Below are 17,335 nucleotides of genomic sequence, written 5' to 3'. Positions count from 1 at the left end.
AATGTACAAATGGTGAAGTGTGCATTGTTGACATGTTTCCAGTGTGACATGAGTATTTCCATGTCACTTTCTTCAGGATACTGTATTCTGTCAGCAACATGGCAGGATTTGGAGCATCATTTCTTATTGTTGTGTTATTGCGTATGTGACAAATAGAGGTCTGCATGACCTTGTGTGGGATATGTTGGAATGAACGAGGCATTGGCCTACTATTGTATGTCACCAGGTAACAGGTGTGCTTCATGAGGCAAAGCACTGAAGGTGACGTGGTCTTCTACTTGTTCAGTGGTTATTATGATTGCACAACTTTACGCATGCAAGTGGAGATCTGAGGCCTGATTTTCCTGTGGGCAACTGTTGACAGTTCATGTGACATGCATGCATATGGTATGGTTCATGTTGGAGCCACCTTGAAGTAGTTTGTTGCTGGGGCCTACCTGACATCATGGTACTGTTTGTAAATCACAGCTTTTTTTCAGGTGTGATCAGGAACACGTGCAAACCCTTTTCCCTTTTGTATTTGGAGCATCATCCCAGGCAAGTGAAGGAGACAGGGTGAAACCAAGTGGGGAAGTATCTGGCCACGGTACCTCCAGTCATGACACCACCGACACGGAGGGACCCAGTGGCCCGGAAGTTGAGGGGAGTGCCACCGAGGACACAGGATCAACCTTGTCATGTTTAGATTCTACCTCCAGTGGCCACTCCCTAGTGGTGGGAGACCCATTGGGACCTGTTCCTGTACCATCCTTGTCCGCCACCCCCAGTACTAGCACCACCCTTCCTGTTGCTGCCCACCCAGTTGGCCATGCCCTCTCACCTAAGAGGGTGAGCGTCACCTTTGTCCTAGGTACCTCAGTGCCAGCCTCTGTTACTCCTGCTGCCCTGAGTGAGAAGGCTCCTCCTGAGGAGTATCAGGAGGTCAATAGCCTTCTGTGGGGCAGACTGCCATTGTGAATGCCATCCAGGGGTTGGTATGCCAACTTGAGACAAATGCTTTCCTGGAAGACATTCATAGTGACATGTTAATCAATCAGTCAAGAATGTGTAAAGCGCACTACTCACCCGTGAGGGTCTCAAGGAGCTGAGGAGAGGGGGGAGAGGGAAGTGTTCCTACTGCTCAAACAGCCAGGTCTTGAGAAGTTTCCTGAAGGTAAGGAGGTCTTTGGTCTGGCGCAGGTGGATGGGAAGAGTGTTCCACGTTTTGATGGCGAGGTGTGAGAATGATCTACCGCTGGTTATAGTTCTGTGGACACGTGGGATGGTTGCGAGGTCGGTGGAGTGGAGATGCTGGGTCGGGCTGTAGAAAGAGAGCCATCTGTTGAGGTATTCTGGTGTTGTGCAGTGCTTTGTGAGCGTGGGTGAGGAGTTTGAAGGCGATTCTTTTGTTGAAGGGGAGCCAGTGCAGGTTTCTCAGCTGGTCTGTGATGTGGCAGTGACGGGGGATGTCCAAGGTGAGGCATGCGGAGGCGTTCTAGGTGCGTTGCAGCCTATTCTGGAGTTTGGCCGTGGTTCCTGCGTAGAGGGCATTGCCGTAGTCCAGTTTGCTGCTTACGAGGGCTTGGGTGACTGTTCTTCTGGTTTCGGTGGGTATCCATTTGTAGATCTTTCAGAGCATGAGGAGGGTGTTGAAGCAGGAGGAGAAGATGACGTTGACTTCCTGGGTCATGTATAATGGGGAGTCCAAGGTGAATCCTAGGTTGCGTGCGTCGTCTGTAGGAGTTGGAGCGGCTCCGAGAGTGGCAGGCCACCAGGAGTCATCCCATGCGGAGGGGGTGGAGCTGAAGATGAGGACTTCTGTCTTGTCGGAATTGAGTTTGAGGCAGTTGCTTTTCATCCATTCGGCGATGGCCTTCATTCCTTCGTGGAGGTTGCTCTTGGCGGAGTCCTTGGTGAGGGATAGGATCAGCTGGGTGTCGTCGGTGTATGAGATGATGTTGAGGTTGTGAGATAGGGTGATGTTTGCAAGCGGGGCCATGTAGACGTTGAAGAGGGTTGGGCTGAGGGATGAACACTGGGGTACGCCGCAGATGATTTTGGTGGCCTCTGAGCGGAATGGGGGAGGCGGACTGTCTGGGTTCTGCCGATGAGAAAGGAGGTGGCCCAGTCCAGGGCTCTGTCACAGATTCCTGCATTGCTGAGGAGTGTGGTGGCAGACGGTGTCGAACACGGCTGAGAGGTCCAGGAGGATGAGGGCTGCGGTTTCACCGTTGTCCAGTATGGCTCTGATGTCATTGGTGGCGGCGATGAGGGCGATTTCGGTACCGTGGTTGAAGTGGAATCCAGGTTGGCGAGGGTCCAGGGTGCAGTTCTCCTCGAGGAAACAGGATAGTTGTCTGTTGACAGCCTTCTCAATGACTTTTGCTGGGAAGGGAAGCAGGGAGATAGGCCAGAAGCTCTTTAGGTCCTTTCGGTACGCCTCAGATTTTTTGAGGAGGGTGTTGATCTTGGCGTGATTCCAGCTCCCCAGGAAGGTGGCAGACTCCAAGGAGCTGTTGATGATCTTCCGTAGTTGGGGTGCGATAACAGAGCTTGCTTTGTTGAGGAGATGGTGAGTGCAGGCATCATAAGGAGAGCCGGAGTGGATGGTGTTTATGATTTCGACGGTGTCGGGCCTACAGAGATCTTTTCAGGCTCTGGCCTCCTCAATGATGACAGCAATCCATCCCCAATACTCCCTCCCACCACTTCTCTCTTCCCTATACAAATTCCCTATTCCCTTACTTGTCCTAAGCACACAGACACATCCGCATGCACCAACCTCAACACTTACAAGTAGCACACAGCGACACAAACTCTACCAGGCATACCGGCATGCAGGCACTCAACATTGACCCACAGACATCACACCATTTCAAAAGACACCCCCACCAACCCACACACCACATCCACCGTTCCCACAGACACCACCACAACACCCAGTGAGCATCCATCACACCCAGACAACAGCTGTGAGAAAGTAGCCTCTTTCTAGCATGGTTACCCCCACTTCTGGCTTGTTTGTGAGTGTGTGTCAGTGTGTTTTTACTGTCTCACTGGGATCCTGCTAGCCAGGACCCCAGTGCTCATAGTGAAAACCCTATTTGTCAGTGTGTTTTGTATGTCTCACTGGGATCCTGTTAGCCAAGACCCCAGTGCCCATAGTTTGTGGCCTAATGTGTGTGTTGTCAATAGTGCTTAACTGTGTCACTGAAGTTCTGCTAACCAGAACTTCAGTGCTTATGCTCTCTCTGCTTCCAAGTTAGTCACTATAGTTTAGTGACTTCATATTCCAATTCCAATTGGCACACTGGACCCCCCCCTTATAAGTCCCTGGAATATGGTACCTAGGTACCCGGGGCATTGGGGTTCCAGGAGATCCTTATGGGCAGCAGCATTTCTTCGGCCACCCATAAGGAGCTCAGACAAACCCTTTCACAGGACTGCCATTGTAGCCTGAGTGAAATAGTGCACACACTATTGCACAGCCATTTTCACTACACCTAAGTAACTTATAAGTCACCTATATGTCTAACCTTCATTTACTGAAGGCTAGGTGCAAAGTTACTAAGTGTGAGGGCACCCTTGCACTAGCAAAGGTGCCCCCATGCAGTCCAGGGCCAAATCCCCAGACTTTGTATAGGATCATGGAATAGTCCCCCATTCCAAATCTGGTATTGGAGGGCGCAATCCCATGCATCCTTTGGGCTCCACTATGGATCCCCAGTACCGCCAAACCAGCTCTCGGAGGCTTGCACTGCAGCTACACCGGCTGCCACCTCACAGACAGGGTTCTGCCCTCCTGGGACCTGAGCAGCCCAGTCCCAGGAAGGCAGAAGAAAGCATTTCCTTTGGGAGGAGGGTGTTACACCCTCTCCCTTTTAAATAGGTGTTACAGTCTTTGGAGGGGTAGCCTCCCAGACCCTCTGGAAATGCTTTACAGCTCCTTGCATAAGCCAGTCAACACCGGTTCAGGGACCCCCAGCCCCTGCTCTGGCGTGAAACTGGACAAAGGGAAGGGGAGTGACCACTCCCCTGTCCATCACCACTCTAGTGATGGTGCCCAGGGCTCCCCCAGTGTGTCCCTGGCATTAGCCATCTTGTTTTCCAAGGTGTGGGGACACTCTGGAGATCTCTGAGTGGCCCGTGCCAACAGGTGACGTCAGAGACCCCTCCTGATAGGTCCTTAGCTGATAAGGTAGCCAATCCCCCTCTCAGGGCTATTTAGATTCTCTCCTGTGGGTTCTTCTTCAGATTTGGCTTGCAAGTTTCCACCAGGAATCCTCTGCAACTCCTGCTTCATCCTCTGACCTCGGATCAACCGCAGACTGCTCCAAGAATCGCTGTAACTGCAACAAAGTATCCAGAAAGGCTACTGCAACTCTGCAACTTCAACTCCAGCCAGCAACTGCAACAGTTTCCACAGTGTGCACACTTTGGGGACTCCCTGTCTTCACCCTGCACCAAAAGGACCGAAGAAATATCCAGTGGAGTGACAGAGTCACTTCCCTGCTCCAGCAGGCACCTTCTAAGATGACGACTGGTTCTCTGGGACGCCTCTCCTGATGACAAGCTTGTTCCTTGGAACACAGGGCCGACACAGACTGTCCTAAGGTCCAGCTGTCCAAATTTGGAGGAGGTAAGAGCTTGCCTTCCCCGTTTGCGACAGTACCCCTATGCACTGCGTCATCTTGACCTCCGGAGGCCTCTGTGCACTATTTGCAAGAATCCTTCATGCACAGCCTGGCCCACGTCCCTGGCAATCTATCCTGTGAAGCTCAACTCACTGAGTTGTTCTCCGGCGGCATGGTACCTTCTTTTGTAGTGCTGCAGCAACTGGAATTTGCACCTTCTTTGTCCCCATGTCCAAGGACCTCTGTGGGTGCTGCCTGGTCATTTGTGGGTTCCCTCCAGTGTTGGGAGCCCCCCTGCCTCCTCAGTCTGAGTTGAGGCCCCTGGTCCCTCCTGGGTCCAGGCAGCGCCATTTTGACGCAATCCGTGACATTGCTTGAACCAAGGCTGTTGGACTAATCCAGCGCTACAACTCGCCTGCATCCAACATCTCCACTTGGGACATCCTTTGCATCATGCAGGAATCCGCAGACATCTTCTTTGGTGCCTTTCTGAAGACTTCTTCCAACCGGAGAATCTTCTTTTGCACCATCTTCTAGGTTGGCAGGGGCTTCTGTCCTTCCTGGAATCTCCTGTGACTTCTGGACTTGGTCTCCTCTCTTTACAGGTCTTCAGGTCCAGGAATCCACCATTTGTTGCTTGCAGTATTGCTTGGTTCTTGCAATAACTCTATTCACAACTTTAAGTGTGTCCTGAGTAAATTTGCAGTATATTACTCCTTCTTTCCTGGGCTCTGGGGTGGGGTATTTTACTAACCTTTGTGGTTTTCTTACACTCCCAACACTCCTCTACACACTACACTTGCCTAGGGGGGAATTTGTGATTCGCATTCCACTTTCTTAGTATATGGTTTGTGTTGACCCAAGGCCTATTTCTTCCTAATGCATTCTATGGTATTTTCTAGTGTTTGCGCTATCCTATGACTATTTACTTACCTGATTTTGGTGTCTAGTGTATATATTGTGTATACTATTTATCTCCAGAAGGAGTATTGCCTCTAAGATATTTTTGGCCTTGTGTCACTAAAATAAAGTACCTTTATTTTTGGTAACACTGAGATTGTCTTTTATTGTGTATAAGTACTGTGTAACTATAAGTGGTATTGCAGGAGCTTTACATGTCTCCTAGTTCAGCCTAAGCTGCTCTGCCACAGCTACCTCTATCAGCCTAAGCTGCTAGAACACTACTACATTTCACTAATAAAGGATAACTGGACCTGGTATAAGGTGTAAGTACCTAAGGTACCCACTACAAGCCAGGCCAGCCTGCTACAACAGCTCACAACCCACAGCCCAACACACCTCAGTCACCATACCCACAGACACCACCACAACACCCACAGACACATTCACCACATTTGCTGTTGTTTTTCAATATCTGACTTTGTGGGAAGTGTTGGTCATCCAAGACAAGGGTAGATGTTCACTGTATGGATATGTGGGTGTTGATCCAATTGAGATGTCACTGCATTGTGTTATGCTTGCTAGGGAAAGTATTTAATCTTGTGTTGGCCAATGTCACCATGTATGGTGTAGATTTGTCTCCTGATATGGATTATACTTTCGCCTCATGTGCGGGAGCTAGAGTTTTGTTTGTCCACACATGGAGAGTGTTCAATTGTGGTAGCTTCCTTCAGATTTGACTGACCATGTCTCCATTTTGATGTGTGTACCTTACAGCTACATCATCTAGATGTCTGGACCATGCTGTTGCCGTTGAATCTGCTTTCTTGACTTGCTCTTACACATTTGGCAGTTAGGCATATCACTTGGCTTAAATATTGTTTTTCCTGAGATACATGAAGGGTCACTTCCTATGCAAATGCTGCTTTAGGGGCATGTGCAAAGTGAAATGTGTCCATGAATGCTCCTGATGACGCCATCACTATTATGTTATGTTATGTTATCAGTACTTATATAGCGCTTAAAACTGCCCGGAGGCCTCGTAGCGCTTTAGCTGCAAACAGGTGGTGTCACCATCTAAATACTGTATGGAGATTAAGCTTTAAATAGCCAGGTTTTCAAGGCCTTCCTGAACAGAGTCTCTTGTGATGTCGATCTGATATTAACAGGAAGACCATTCCAAAGGATGGCCCCTTGATAGGATAAGGATCTTCCTCCCCATCTCGCTTTTTTTACTGTTGGAACTGTGGCCAGCATAGCAGAGGAGGATCTCAGAGGTCTGGCCGGGCTGTAGATAGATGCCAGGGTTTTTAGCATTTCCGGGCCCTGGTTGAATATGGATCTATGAAAGTGACATAGAGCCTTGAACTGGATTCTTTTTACCACTGGAAGCCAGTGTAGGGATGAGATTGCGGCCCGTATAGAGTGATGTTTAGGAGTGTTTAAAAGTAGACGAGCGGCTGCATTTTGTACCCTCTGCAGCCTCTGGATCACATATCTTGGGGCTCCCACAAACAATGCATTGCCATAATCCAGACAGGAGCCAATCAATGCCTGGATAACCAGTCTCCTGGCAAGTAATGGAAGTATTATTAGAACCTTCCTAAAGGTTCTAAGTAGAGCAAAGGAGGTTCCAGCTATTCTGTTGGCATGTTGTAACATTGAAAGTGGAGGATCTAACCACACCCCAAGACTTTTAATGGGACATTTAGGGGGCGGGAGAGTGAGTGCACCAATTGAAGTGCTTGGATTGGTGGCGGATGCTTTTGGTAGCCCAAAGAACATGACTTCTGTCTTATCATCATTAAGTTTTAATTTACTTCCTGACATCCATGTAGCAACTGCTTTCAGACAGTCTGGATGATCATTAGAAAGGGAGACAATCAGTTGAGTGTCATCTGCGTAAGACACCAACTTCAGTCCAAATGATTCGATGATTTCTGCTAGAGGACGCATTTAGACATTAAAAAGTAGTGGACTCAAAGCAGACCCCTGTGGAACTCCACAGTTGCTAAGGATACGTCTGGAAGTACAAGATCTATCTAGGACCTGGAAGGATCTTCCATGAATGAACGAAAGAATCCACTCCAGTGCGACTCCCGAGATGCCACATCCTTGTAATCTGTCTTTAAGAATATTCAGATCAACAGTGTCAAACGCTGCACTCAGATCTAATAAGATGATGGCGGTTTCCATTCCTTTGTCCATCCTCTTTTTCGCTTCTTCTGTGATCGCAACCAAAGCGGTTTCCGTCCCATGCCGTGGTCTAAAACCCATCTGGGTGGGATGTAGAAGCTTTTTTTCTTCCAGAAAAGTAGATAACTGCGTGTGTATGAACTTTTCTGTTATTTTGGCCATTATAGGTAGCAAGGAAATCGGTCTATAATTAGACAATATTTTAGAGTCCAGATTAGTTTTTTTCAGGAGAGGCTTAACAATAGCCACTTTCCAAGAGTCGGGTACAGTGCCCGAAACTAGCGAAGTATTAATAAGATTTGTGATTACTGGACCCAATACTGGAATTCCCAGACAGAGAGTCTGTGGGGGAGCAGGATCGAGTGGAGAGCCCGATTTGGTTAGGCTCAGTAGTCTAGTCACTGTGTCCAGATCAATCGGGCGAAATTTGTAAAACCGATTTCCTTCCTGACCTCCAGATTGGCCACCACCTGATCTACCATCTGGGTGTCAGGAAAAGAGACATAGATGTCCTGAATTTTATTTAGAAAAAAAGCTTGCGAGATCCTCCACATGTTGCTGCGGGGACTCTATGTTTCCTGGCTCCTCCTTAGGATGAATAAGGTCTTTTAAGGCATTAAAGATTTCCTTAGGAGAGTTAGCTGCAGCTTCAATTTTGCTGGAGTAGTAGGTTGCCTGAACCTTTTTAATTTCTAAATGATATGCTCGGATCATATTCTTATATTCTTTTTTCAATGAGTCATCTAGAGTATATCTCCATTTTCTTTCTTGCTTCCTGCATTCTTTTTTCATCTCAAGTAAGTTTGTAGTAAACCAAGGAGCTGATTTCTTTCGAGGCAATTTTTTTGTGGTCGAGAGAGGTATAATTTCCTCCAAACTATCCTCTATCCACTTGTTTAGGGAGCGAGTGAGAACAGTTATATTATTTGAATCTAGGTTTCCTGGTTTCTTCTTCTCCAGTGAATTTATGAACTCTGTGGACTTCAGTTTATGCCATTTCCTTCTATAAGGTGGGTGATTGATAAGAGGATTTGTATCGAGAGATGGTTAGTTCTAGCTCTACCAAAAAGTGATCTGACCAGGCTAGCGGACGTGCTGAAATGAATTCTAGATCTCACATATTGGTGAATACCAAGTCAAGAGTGTGGCCTCTGTTATGCGTAGGGCCCTTCACTAATTGCACTAGATCACAAGCCTTCATGTCTGCTATTATCATCTTGGTCGAGACTTTATCTTCCAATTCTGCATGTAAGTTAAGATCTCCCAACAGTAAAAAGTTGGATTTAGTGCAAACCAGTTGTGAGGTGATTTCTGCCAGTGATGTCATAAAGTCTCCTATGGGACCCAGTGGTTGATAGACCAGGACACCAGAGATTGTATAATGGGGATTTACACTGATAGAAAATGACATACTCTCACCTCCTTTAATTAGTGTGGGGGCTGTAGTTATTCTACATGTATCTCTATAAACAACTGCAATACCACCGCCTCGGGTCGGTCTGTCAATTCTGCTAAGTTTATATCTAGTAGGAAGAGTCATAACAATGTCTGGGCCAGAACTATCATCCAGCCAAGTTTCGGTAAGAAACAAAGCCAGGGGTTTTTCTTGTTCCACCAAAAGGTGGATATCCATTATATGGGCCCCCAGCAATCGACAATTAACTAGCAAAATCGAAGAATTGTCAAATTCCCTATCTTTTTGGAGATCCGTTCCTAGTTGGGGGGACCAGGCACAAGCAGGGCATCTATACCTTTTAGCACAAGGATCTAGCTTTTGCGTGCAACTATTATAAGATTTATTGTTCAGCGAGAAAAGTATGTCCTTAGTGTAGGTAGTCAGTACTTTCTCAGTAGAAATTGAGTCATAGTCTCTTGGCTCTTGGCACGGTCTGGCGCGGACGGGCGCAGACGGGCTTGCCTTTGGTGCACCCGCTGCGCACGTCCGCTGCGCGCCGTGGTCATGTGGGCTAAAAATAGCCCAACACCAAAAAAAGCTAGAGCTCTTACTCCCCAAAATGGCGCTCACAAAGGAGAGCCCTGACCTAAAATGGCGGCGCTGAGAACTAATAACTTATCTATGAAGAGCACTAATCGTTTCAGTTCTCAGTAATACAATTTTATTTATAGACCAGCAAGGGTGCAATAAAGTGCCTCCGTGCGTTAAAACATCAGATTCAATACATTGACTGGACTTCAACATTAAAAGAATTCATAAATCGATAAAAAGAAGGTGAACTTGCCGCTTGCAGCGAGCGTGGGCAGTCAAAAACACCTATGACTACCTTCCGCTGTGCGCCGCGGTCATGTGGGCTAAAAATAGCCCAACACCAAAAAAAGCTAGAACGCTTACTCCCCAAGATGGTGCTCACAAAGGAGAGCCCTGACCTAAAATGGCGGCGCTGAGAACTAATAACTTATCTATGAAGAGCACTAATCGTTTCAGTTCTCAGTAATACAATTTTACTTATAGACCAGCAAGTGTGCAATAAAGTGCCTCCGTGTGTTAAAACATCAGATTCAATACATTGACTGGACTTCAACATTAAAAGAATTCATAAATCGATAAAAAGAAGGTGAACTTGCCGCTTGCAGCGAGCGTGGGCAGTCAAAAACACCTATGACTACCTTCCGCCTATGAATACCTTATGCAGGTATTGTTTGCATTGTGAGCTTGGGATATTTGTTTCACAACCTATTGTGCATCCCATTGACCTTCCATTGTGTTGCAATGTGGGCGCTGTGTGGGTCCATCAATGAGCAGGACCTGCGGCAGGATGTGTGTGCCATGGGTCCATGGCGGCACAGGTCATGTAACACTGCCTGCAGGTGAGTTGCTTCCTTTATGCTTTCCGTTTCCACCTGCGGTGATGTGGTGGTTGGACTGACATGGTCATGCTGGCAGTAGGCAACATCATAATGTTTTCATCCAAAACACTGGCTCCGTCGGCCTTTTTAGTCTGCCTCGCCCTCGTGGTCTGCACTGCCTGGTGGTGCTGGCGGGACTGCGGCATTCTTTCTCTATGGGATTGCCAGCATCATAATTCTGTGGTCTGACTGCCAAGCAGCTGGCGGTCATACCGCTGCCATGGTGGTGCACAAACCGCCAAACTCGTATTGCGACCGTTTGGGAATATGTAACATTAATATCAATATATAATATTAATTTTAAAGCAAATCAACATAAGTTCAGAGCAAGCTATATTCATTTAAACATCAGTCATATTCATTTAAGCATTGCTTGTGTTCATTTCAATATTTGCCTAATTCATTTCAAAGCATGTTAGATTTATCTTACAGTTTCATTTTCATTTCAAAAAGTGTCATATTCATGTTACAGAATGTCATATTACTTTTGATGTGGGCCATAGTAATTTCACCAGGTGTCACATACATTTCAAAGTGGCTCATATTCATCTTAACATGCGTCATATTCCTTTCTATGAATGTCATTTATTTCAATGGATGTCATATTCACCTTAACACCTGTCATATTAATTTTAGCACGGGTCATATCCATTTCAACATAGGTCATACTAATTTCATTATATGCAGTATTTATTTTGCTGTGCATCATATCAATTTCAAAGCATAACATATTCATTTTGACAAGTTTCATTTCAATTTCAGCATTGGTTATATTCCGTTTAAGACATGTTGAATTCATTTCGGTGGTGCTCATATTTGTTTCAATGCATGTCGTATTCATCTTAGCATGTGTCATATTTCTTTTAATGGAGGCTTCATTCATATTAACACATCTTAATTTTAACATGAATCATATCCATTGCAACATATATCATAATCATGTCAATGTATATCATATCAATTTCAATGCAAGCCATATTCATTGTGATAAATGTCATGATAATTTTTACGTTACTCGTATTAATTTTAAAACATGTCAAATTCATTTCAATAAAGGTCAAATTCATTTCAACTCATGTCATATTCATTTTAACATGTGTGATATTCTTTTCAATCAATGTTAAGTTTATTTCCATGGATGTGATATTCATATTAGCACTTGTCATATTAATTTTAAGATGCAACTTATCCATTTTAACATATATCATATTAATTTGAATATGTATCATATTAATTTGAATGTGTCATATTAATTTCAATGCGTGCCATATTCATTTTAACAAATCTCATGTGAATTTCAGCAGTGGTCATACTCATTTGAAGATATGTCAAGTTCAAATCAATGGGATTGCATTAATTTCAACACAAGCCATATTCATTTTCAATCATCTCCTATTCATTTCTGTGTGTCTCATATTCATTGCCATCTCGGAAATATTCATTTCAACACAATTGAAATTCATTGCAACATGTTTAATGTTCATTTAAATTTACATCGTATTAGTTTCAATGTGCATTGTTTTCTTTTCAGAATATAACATATTCATTTCAGTACTTTATATTATTTTCAATCTGCCATATTAATTTCAATGTATGTCATATTTTTCTTGGCATAAGTCAATCATTTCAAGAAATACCCCATTATTTTTGGTAAATATTGTATTTGTTTCAGTGATTGCTTTATTGTTTACAGTGAGGGCCAATTTCAGTATGATTTATATATATTTCAGTATATTTCTTATTCAAGTTGGTGTGTGTGTTATTCATATTAATCAATAAGTAGCATATTAATTCTGTCAGGTTTCATATTTGTTTTGGTTCAATTTTGACACAAAGTACATTCATTCTGGTGTGTGTCATATTCATTTTGCAGCACGCTATGCATTTCAGGAGGTGTCCAATATGGGGAGCTGTAATTTTGACATGAACAGCTTCCCATAGCACAAGATACTAAAAAACAAAGTTATAGCCGAACACAGGACAGGTGGAAATGCTAAATTAGGGATTATTAATCGCTTTGATCTGGTTAATACTTTTGGCCAGATCCACACTGTCGGCACCACAGGCAGTGCTTTATTTGTAAAATCTTAAGTACTGGTGCCAACAGCGCTGCTCAGACATTCAAGGCTGGCACTTTAAAATGTCAGAGCTGGAATAGCAAGCGTGTGCCGGCCCCAACCCACCTCAGGCCTCTTTAAATCACTGTCAGAAACTCCCTGCCCTATTATCGGACTCTTACAGGTGTCTCTCTTCTCCCTTGGTGACGGATTTTCTGTATTTTTCTTCCCCTGTCTTTTTGTTCTGTTGTTTCTGTTGGCATTGAGAAATGTCGGATGTGGAGAAATAAGTGGGGGTCCCCAAAAATAAGGGCACCTCGTGGCAACCACAGGCTTAAATTAAGTGCTGATTCCAGGGAGGTGCCATTCAAGCTTCCTTGGATCTCTTTTATAAATATGTGTTCTCTTGTTGCCTTCCGAATCCTTTGCATTTAAATTCATCCTAGAGTGAGATCGTCGTGGCTTCCCAATTGGGTGCCTAAGTTAGGTTTAACATACAGAACACCATAAAAAACAAGCACTGGCAAAGCCAACTGTTTCACAGCCAAGACCTATAGGCTTTGCAAATGCTTGTTACTTCAACTAGAAAGAAAGTCATGTAAGGCCCGCCCCGCTTTTTTATTATGTTCATATATTTTTAGAAATTATGACTATGTATACTAGATGTAAATTTGTGCATGTGATGTGTGTGATTCTTATTTGAGCGCAATACATATTTGAAAGTATATTATGGGTCTAAATTCTAACTCCTTATGTATGTGTTTTTTTTTACAAAGGCCATTCATGCTTGAAGGTAAGAGTGGCTGAGTATATCAAATGTCCTTGTCACCAACAATTTAGTAGATAGAAGATATTTATATTGTTCACTTAAGCATTAGCCCATATTCTTTATATTTATCAGGTTGCCTTGAAATAATCTTTCTCAAATGGTATCTTCTTGACCGTTTTCTTGACTTCTCTGTTGTTACTAGAATTACTTTATATTTTGGAACTCCGGGACTATAGCACAACCATTTTTTGATGAACAAAGAAAACAGATAATTCAAATAAAATGTTGTGGATTAATATAAACATACCTTTCTTCACAGTGCAGTTAACAGCCTGCAAGAAAGAAAATACATTTTATTACCGGTATCAGTTCCTATGTATAGTATTTTTTTCCACAGTAGATACTATCAAACACAACCCTAGTTAATCACAAGAAATAATCTATTTTGCTGTGTGTAAGAAATTGGGTGTTTGATTGGTGGGGTGAAGGCCCTTCTCGAGCAACAACCCCAATCCTTGTCAGGGTGAACCACAAAATTCACTCATTACCATGTGCTGGTAGTTTGGCTCAAAAGCAGTCAGGCTTAACTGGAGGCACTGTATTAAGTATTTATGCAGCACACAAAGATTATTAAAGTAAAAACACAAGACAATCCTGCACCAATTTAGAAAAATACAGCAAATGTAATAAATAATTAGACAGAAAAACAAATTAAATCCAAAGAGTAGAAACAAAGTTATGAAGTTTTAAAGTTTTTAATGAACAATATTGCCTAAAAAGATAGAGGGCCAATCAGTGCAAAGATGAAAATTATTGTCAACCGCGATGGAGCACGGTTTATATACATGAGGCGATTGAGCCTGGTCTCAGCTTACTTAGAAGAAATTCCAAGAAAAGGGCTCTGTGAAGGTACAGTTCAGCAGAGCAAGGCAGCTGGATGGTGTCTAAGGAGGAGGTGTTGTTGTTAGGAAGCCACTGGATGAACTTGTGGTGAAGATTTCTACCTTCTGAATTGATCACATTTTTGAAAGTCAAAAATCTTCAGCGGGACAAAGCTGTATGCTGTAGCTGATGAGGGCACCACGAGAGGCCGGTCACCCTTCCTGAAAGGCCCAGCTGAACAGGATTTGCTGCTGTGGAAAAGAAAATAGCAGGAGCTACCATGAAGTTAGATCGACCGACTATGCACCTTGGCCTGCCCAGAAAGCAAGCAGCTCCAGTGTCCTGTCGGTTCTCAGGCCACCTTTTAGTGGAATGTTTTCTATGTCCCATGTTTAAGGTTTTGACAGTTTGGGTACTTTTAGCACCACTTCCAATGGTCCAAAACTGGTTGGGCACCACTTGAAGAGCATGACTTACTTCAGGCAGGATCCTGGTGTGGGGTGCAATGCTATCAGAGATTGGTGTGTCCCAGTAGCTCAGAACAGGAAGCCAGACAACTAGCCCTGGGTTCAAGTAGCAAGGCAGGTTTTAAGCAGCAGGGCAGTCCTCTGTAGCAGCAAGCAGTCTTCTGAGGTACAAAGCACACTTCAAGCAGCAGGACAGTCCTTTGGAATACAAGGCAGTCCTTCTGAGTGTCCTCTGCAGGTCTATAAGTGTACTGAAAGTTGGTCTGAGAGTCCAATAGTTATACCTGGAGTCAGCCTTTGAAGTGGGAGAAATTTCTAGTCCACCGTAACATCAATCAATCAAACATTTGTAAAGCGCGCTACTCACCCGCTAGGGGCTCAAGGTGCTGAGAGAGGGGGGAGGAAAGGACTGCTACTGCTCAAATAAGGTCTTGAGGTGTTTCCTGAAGGCCAGGTGGTCCTGGGTCTGTCGAAGGTGGGTGGGGAGGGTGTTCCAGGTCTTGGCGGCGAGGTGGGAGAAGGATCTGCCGCTGGCTGTAGTTCGATGGATGCGAGGGACGGCGTTGAGGGCAAGGTTGGCGGAGCGGAGCTGGCGGGTGGGAGTGCGGAAGGTCAGTCGCTCGTTGAGGTAGGCGGGGCCTGTGTTGTGAAGATCTTTGTAAGCGTGGATGAGGAGTTTGAAGGTGATCCTCTTGGTGACAGGAAGCCAGTGCAGGTCTCTGAGGTGGGCTGAGATGTGGTCGCGGCAAGGGATGTTAAGAATGAGGCGTGCAGAGGCGTTCTGTATATGTTGTAGTTTCTTCTGGAGCTTGGCTGTGGTTCCTCTGTAGAGTGCATTGCCGTAGTCCAGACTGCTGCTGACGAGTGGGTGGGTGACCGTTCTTCTTGTTTCGGTGGGGATCCCTCTGAAGATCTTGCGAAGCATGCGGAGGGTGTTGAAGCAGGAAGAGGAGACGGCGTTGACTTGCTGGGTCATGGTGAGTGATGAGTCTAGGATGAAGCCTAGGTTGCGTGCATGGGTGGCGGTGTTGGTGCGGTTCCTAGGGTGGCTGGCCACCAGGAGTCTTTCCACACGGAGCGGATGGAGCCAAGGATGAAGATCTCTGTCTTGTCCGAGTTGAGTTTGAGGCGGCTCTTCTCCATCCAGATGGTGATGGCCTGTAGTCCATCGTGGAGGTAGGTTTTGGCGGTGGCGGGGTCTTTGGTGAGTGAGAGGATCAGCTGTGTATCGTTGGTGTAGGAGACGATGTTGAGGTTTTGGGATCAGATGATGTTTGCGAGCGGTGCCATGTAGATGTTAAAAGGAGTTGTGCTGAGAGAAGATCCTTGGGAACGCCGCAGATGGTTTTGATGGCCCCCGACACGAAGAGAGGAAGACAGCTCCAGTCCAGAGCTTTGTGGCGGGTCCCTGCGTCGTAGAGGCGAGTGCAGAGGGTGTGGTGGCAGACGGTGTCAAAAGCAGCCAAGTGGTCCAGGAGGATGAGGGCCGCGGATCCGCCTGTCGAGCATGGTACTGATGTCGTCGGTTGCGGCAATGAGGGCGGTCTCGGTGCTGTGGTTCCTAATGAATCCTGATTGGGAGGTGTCCAGGGTGTTGTTGTCTTCTAGGAAGCGGGTCAGTTGGCCGTTGACGATCTTCTCGATGACCTTTGCCGGGAAGGGGAGGAGGGAGATGGGTTGGTAATTCTTGAGGTCTTCGGGGTCCGCTTTGGGTTTCTTCAGTAGGGCATTGACTTCGGCGTGCTTCCAGCTCTCTGGGAAGGTGGCAGTCTTGAAGGAGCTATTAATGATCATACAGAGTTGGAGCCGAGGATTGGGTTCGCTTTGTTGAAGACATGGTGGGGCAGGGGTCGGAGGGAGAGCCGGAGTGGATGGTGCTTATGGTTTTAATGGTGTCCTCGTCGCTGATGTGGGTCCAGGAGAGCAAGAGGTTGGTGTGGCTGGGTGCGTCAGGGTTGGTGGTGGCCGTGGTGGTAATGGGGGGTGAGGAGTTGAAGCTGTAGTGGATTTCTGTGATCTTGCGATGGAAAAAGGTGGCGAGGGAGTCGCAGAGGCCTTGTGATGGAGGGGGGGGGTCGATGGAGCATGACTTGGGGTTGGTAAGTTCTTTGACGATGCTGAAGAGCTCTTTGCTGCTGTGGGCGTTGTTGTCGATGTGGTCTTTGTAGAAGGATCTTTTGGTGGTCCGGATGAGCTGGTGGTGCTTGCGGATGGCTGTCTTGAGGGCGGCGTGGCTGCTCTCTGCTGGTTCGTGGTGCCACTTCTTCTCGATTTTCCATCATTCTCGCTTGGAGGCCTGATGGTTGGCAGTGAACCAGATGGCCTCGGCGCTGGTGCAGTTGTTTGGGGATTTTCTGAGCAGAGCCAGGGTGTTGGCGCAGTCGTCTAGCCAGTGTCTGAGGTTGAGGGGCGGCTGTGCTGGGGTCGGTGGTGCTAGGTGGCAGGGTCCAGGCGAGGGTGGAGATCAGATGGCCTTCCGAGATCTTGTTCCAGCTGCCGTGGGGGATCTGTTGTGGGCGGTGGTGAGGGGTGGGTTTCTGGAAGGTGAAATGGACGCAGGGGTGGTCGGTCCAGTGGAGTTCGGTG

At 46.0% G+C, this 17,335-nt stretch overlaps 1 protein-coding gene across 2 annotated transcripts in view; it reads right to left on the bottom strand.

Moving 5' to 3' along the window:
- IL17RB (interleukin 17 receptor B) overlaps positions 1 to 17,335 on the bottom strand; it is a 153,098-nt gene that overhangs the window by 125,686 nt on the left and 10,077 nt on the right. For both annotated transcript variants that reach the window (XM_069206441.1, XM_069206442.1), the window contains exon 2: positions 13,708 to 13,732. In XM_069206441.1, coding sequence (XP_069062542.1) covers positions 13,708 to 13,732 — 25 coding nt within the window. The remainder of the gene's footprint in view (positions 1 to 13,707; positions 13,733 to 17,335) is intronic.

This window comes from Pleurodeles waltl, chromosome 9 (genome assembly GCF_031143425.1).
Source record: "Pleurodeles waltl isolate 20211129_DDA chromosome 9, aPleWal1.hap1.20221129, whole genome shotgun sequence".
Taxonomy (NCBI): Eukaryota; Metazoa; Chordata; class Amphibia; order Caudata; family Salamandridae; genus Pleurodeles; species Pleurodeles waltl.
The sequence above is the reverse complement of the archived record's forward strand: the minus strand, read 5'-3'. Positions and strand labels throughout refer to the sequence as shown.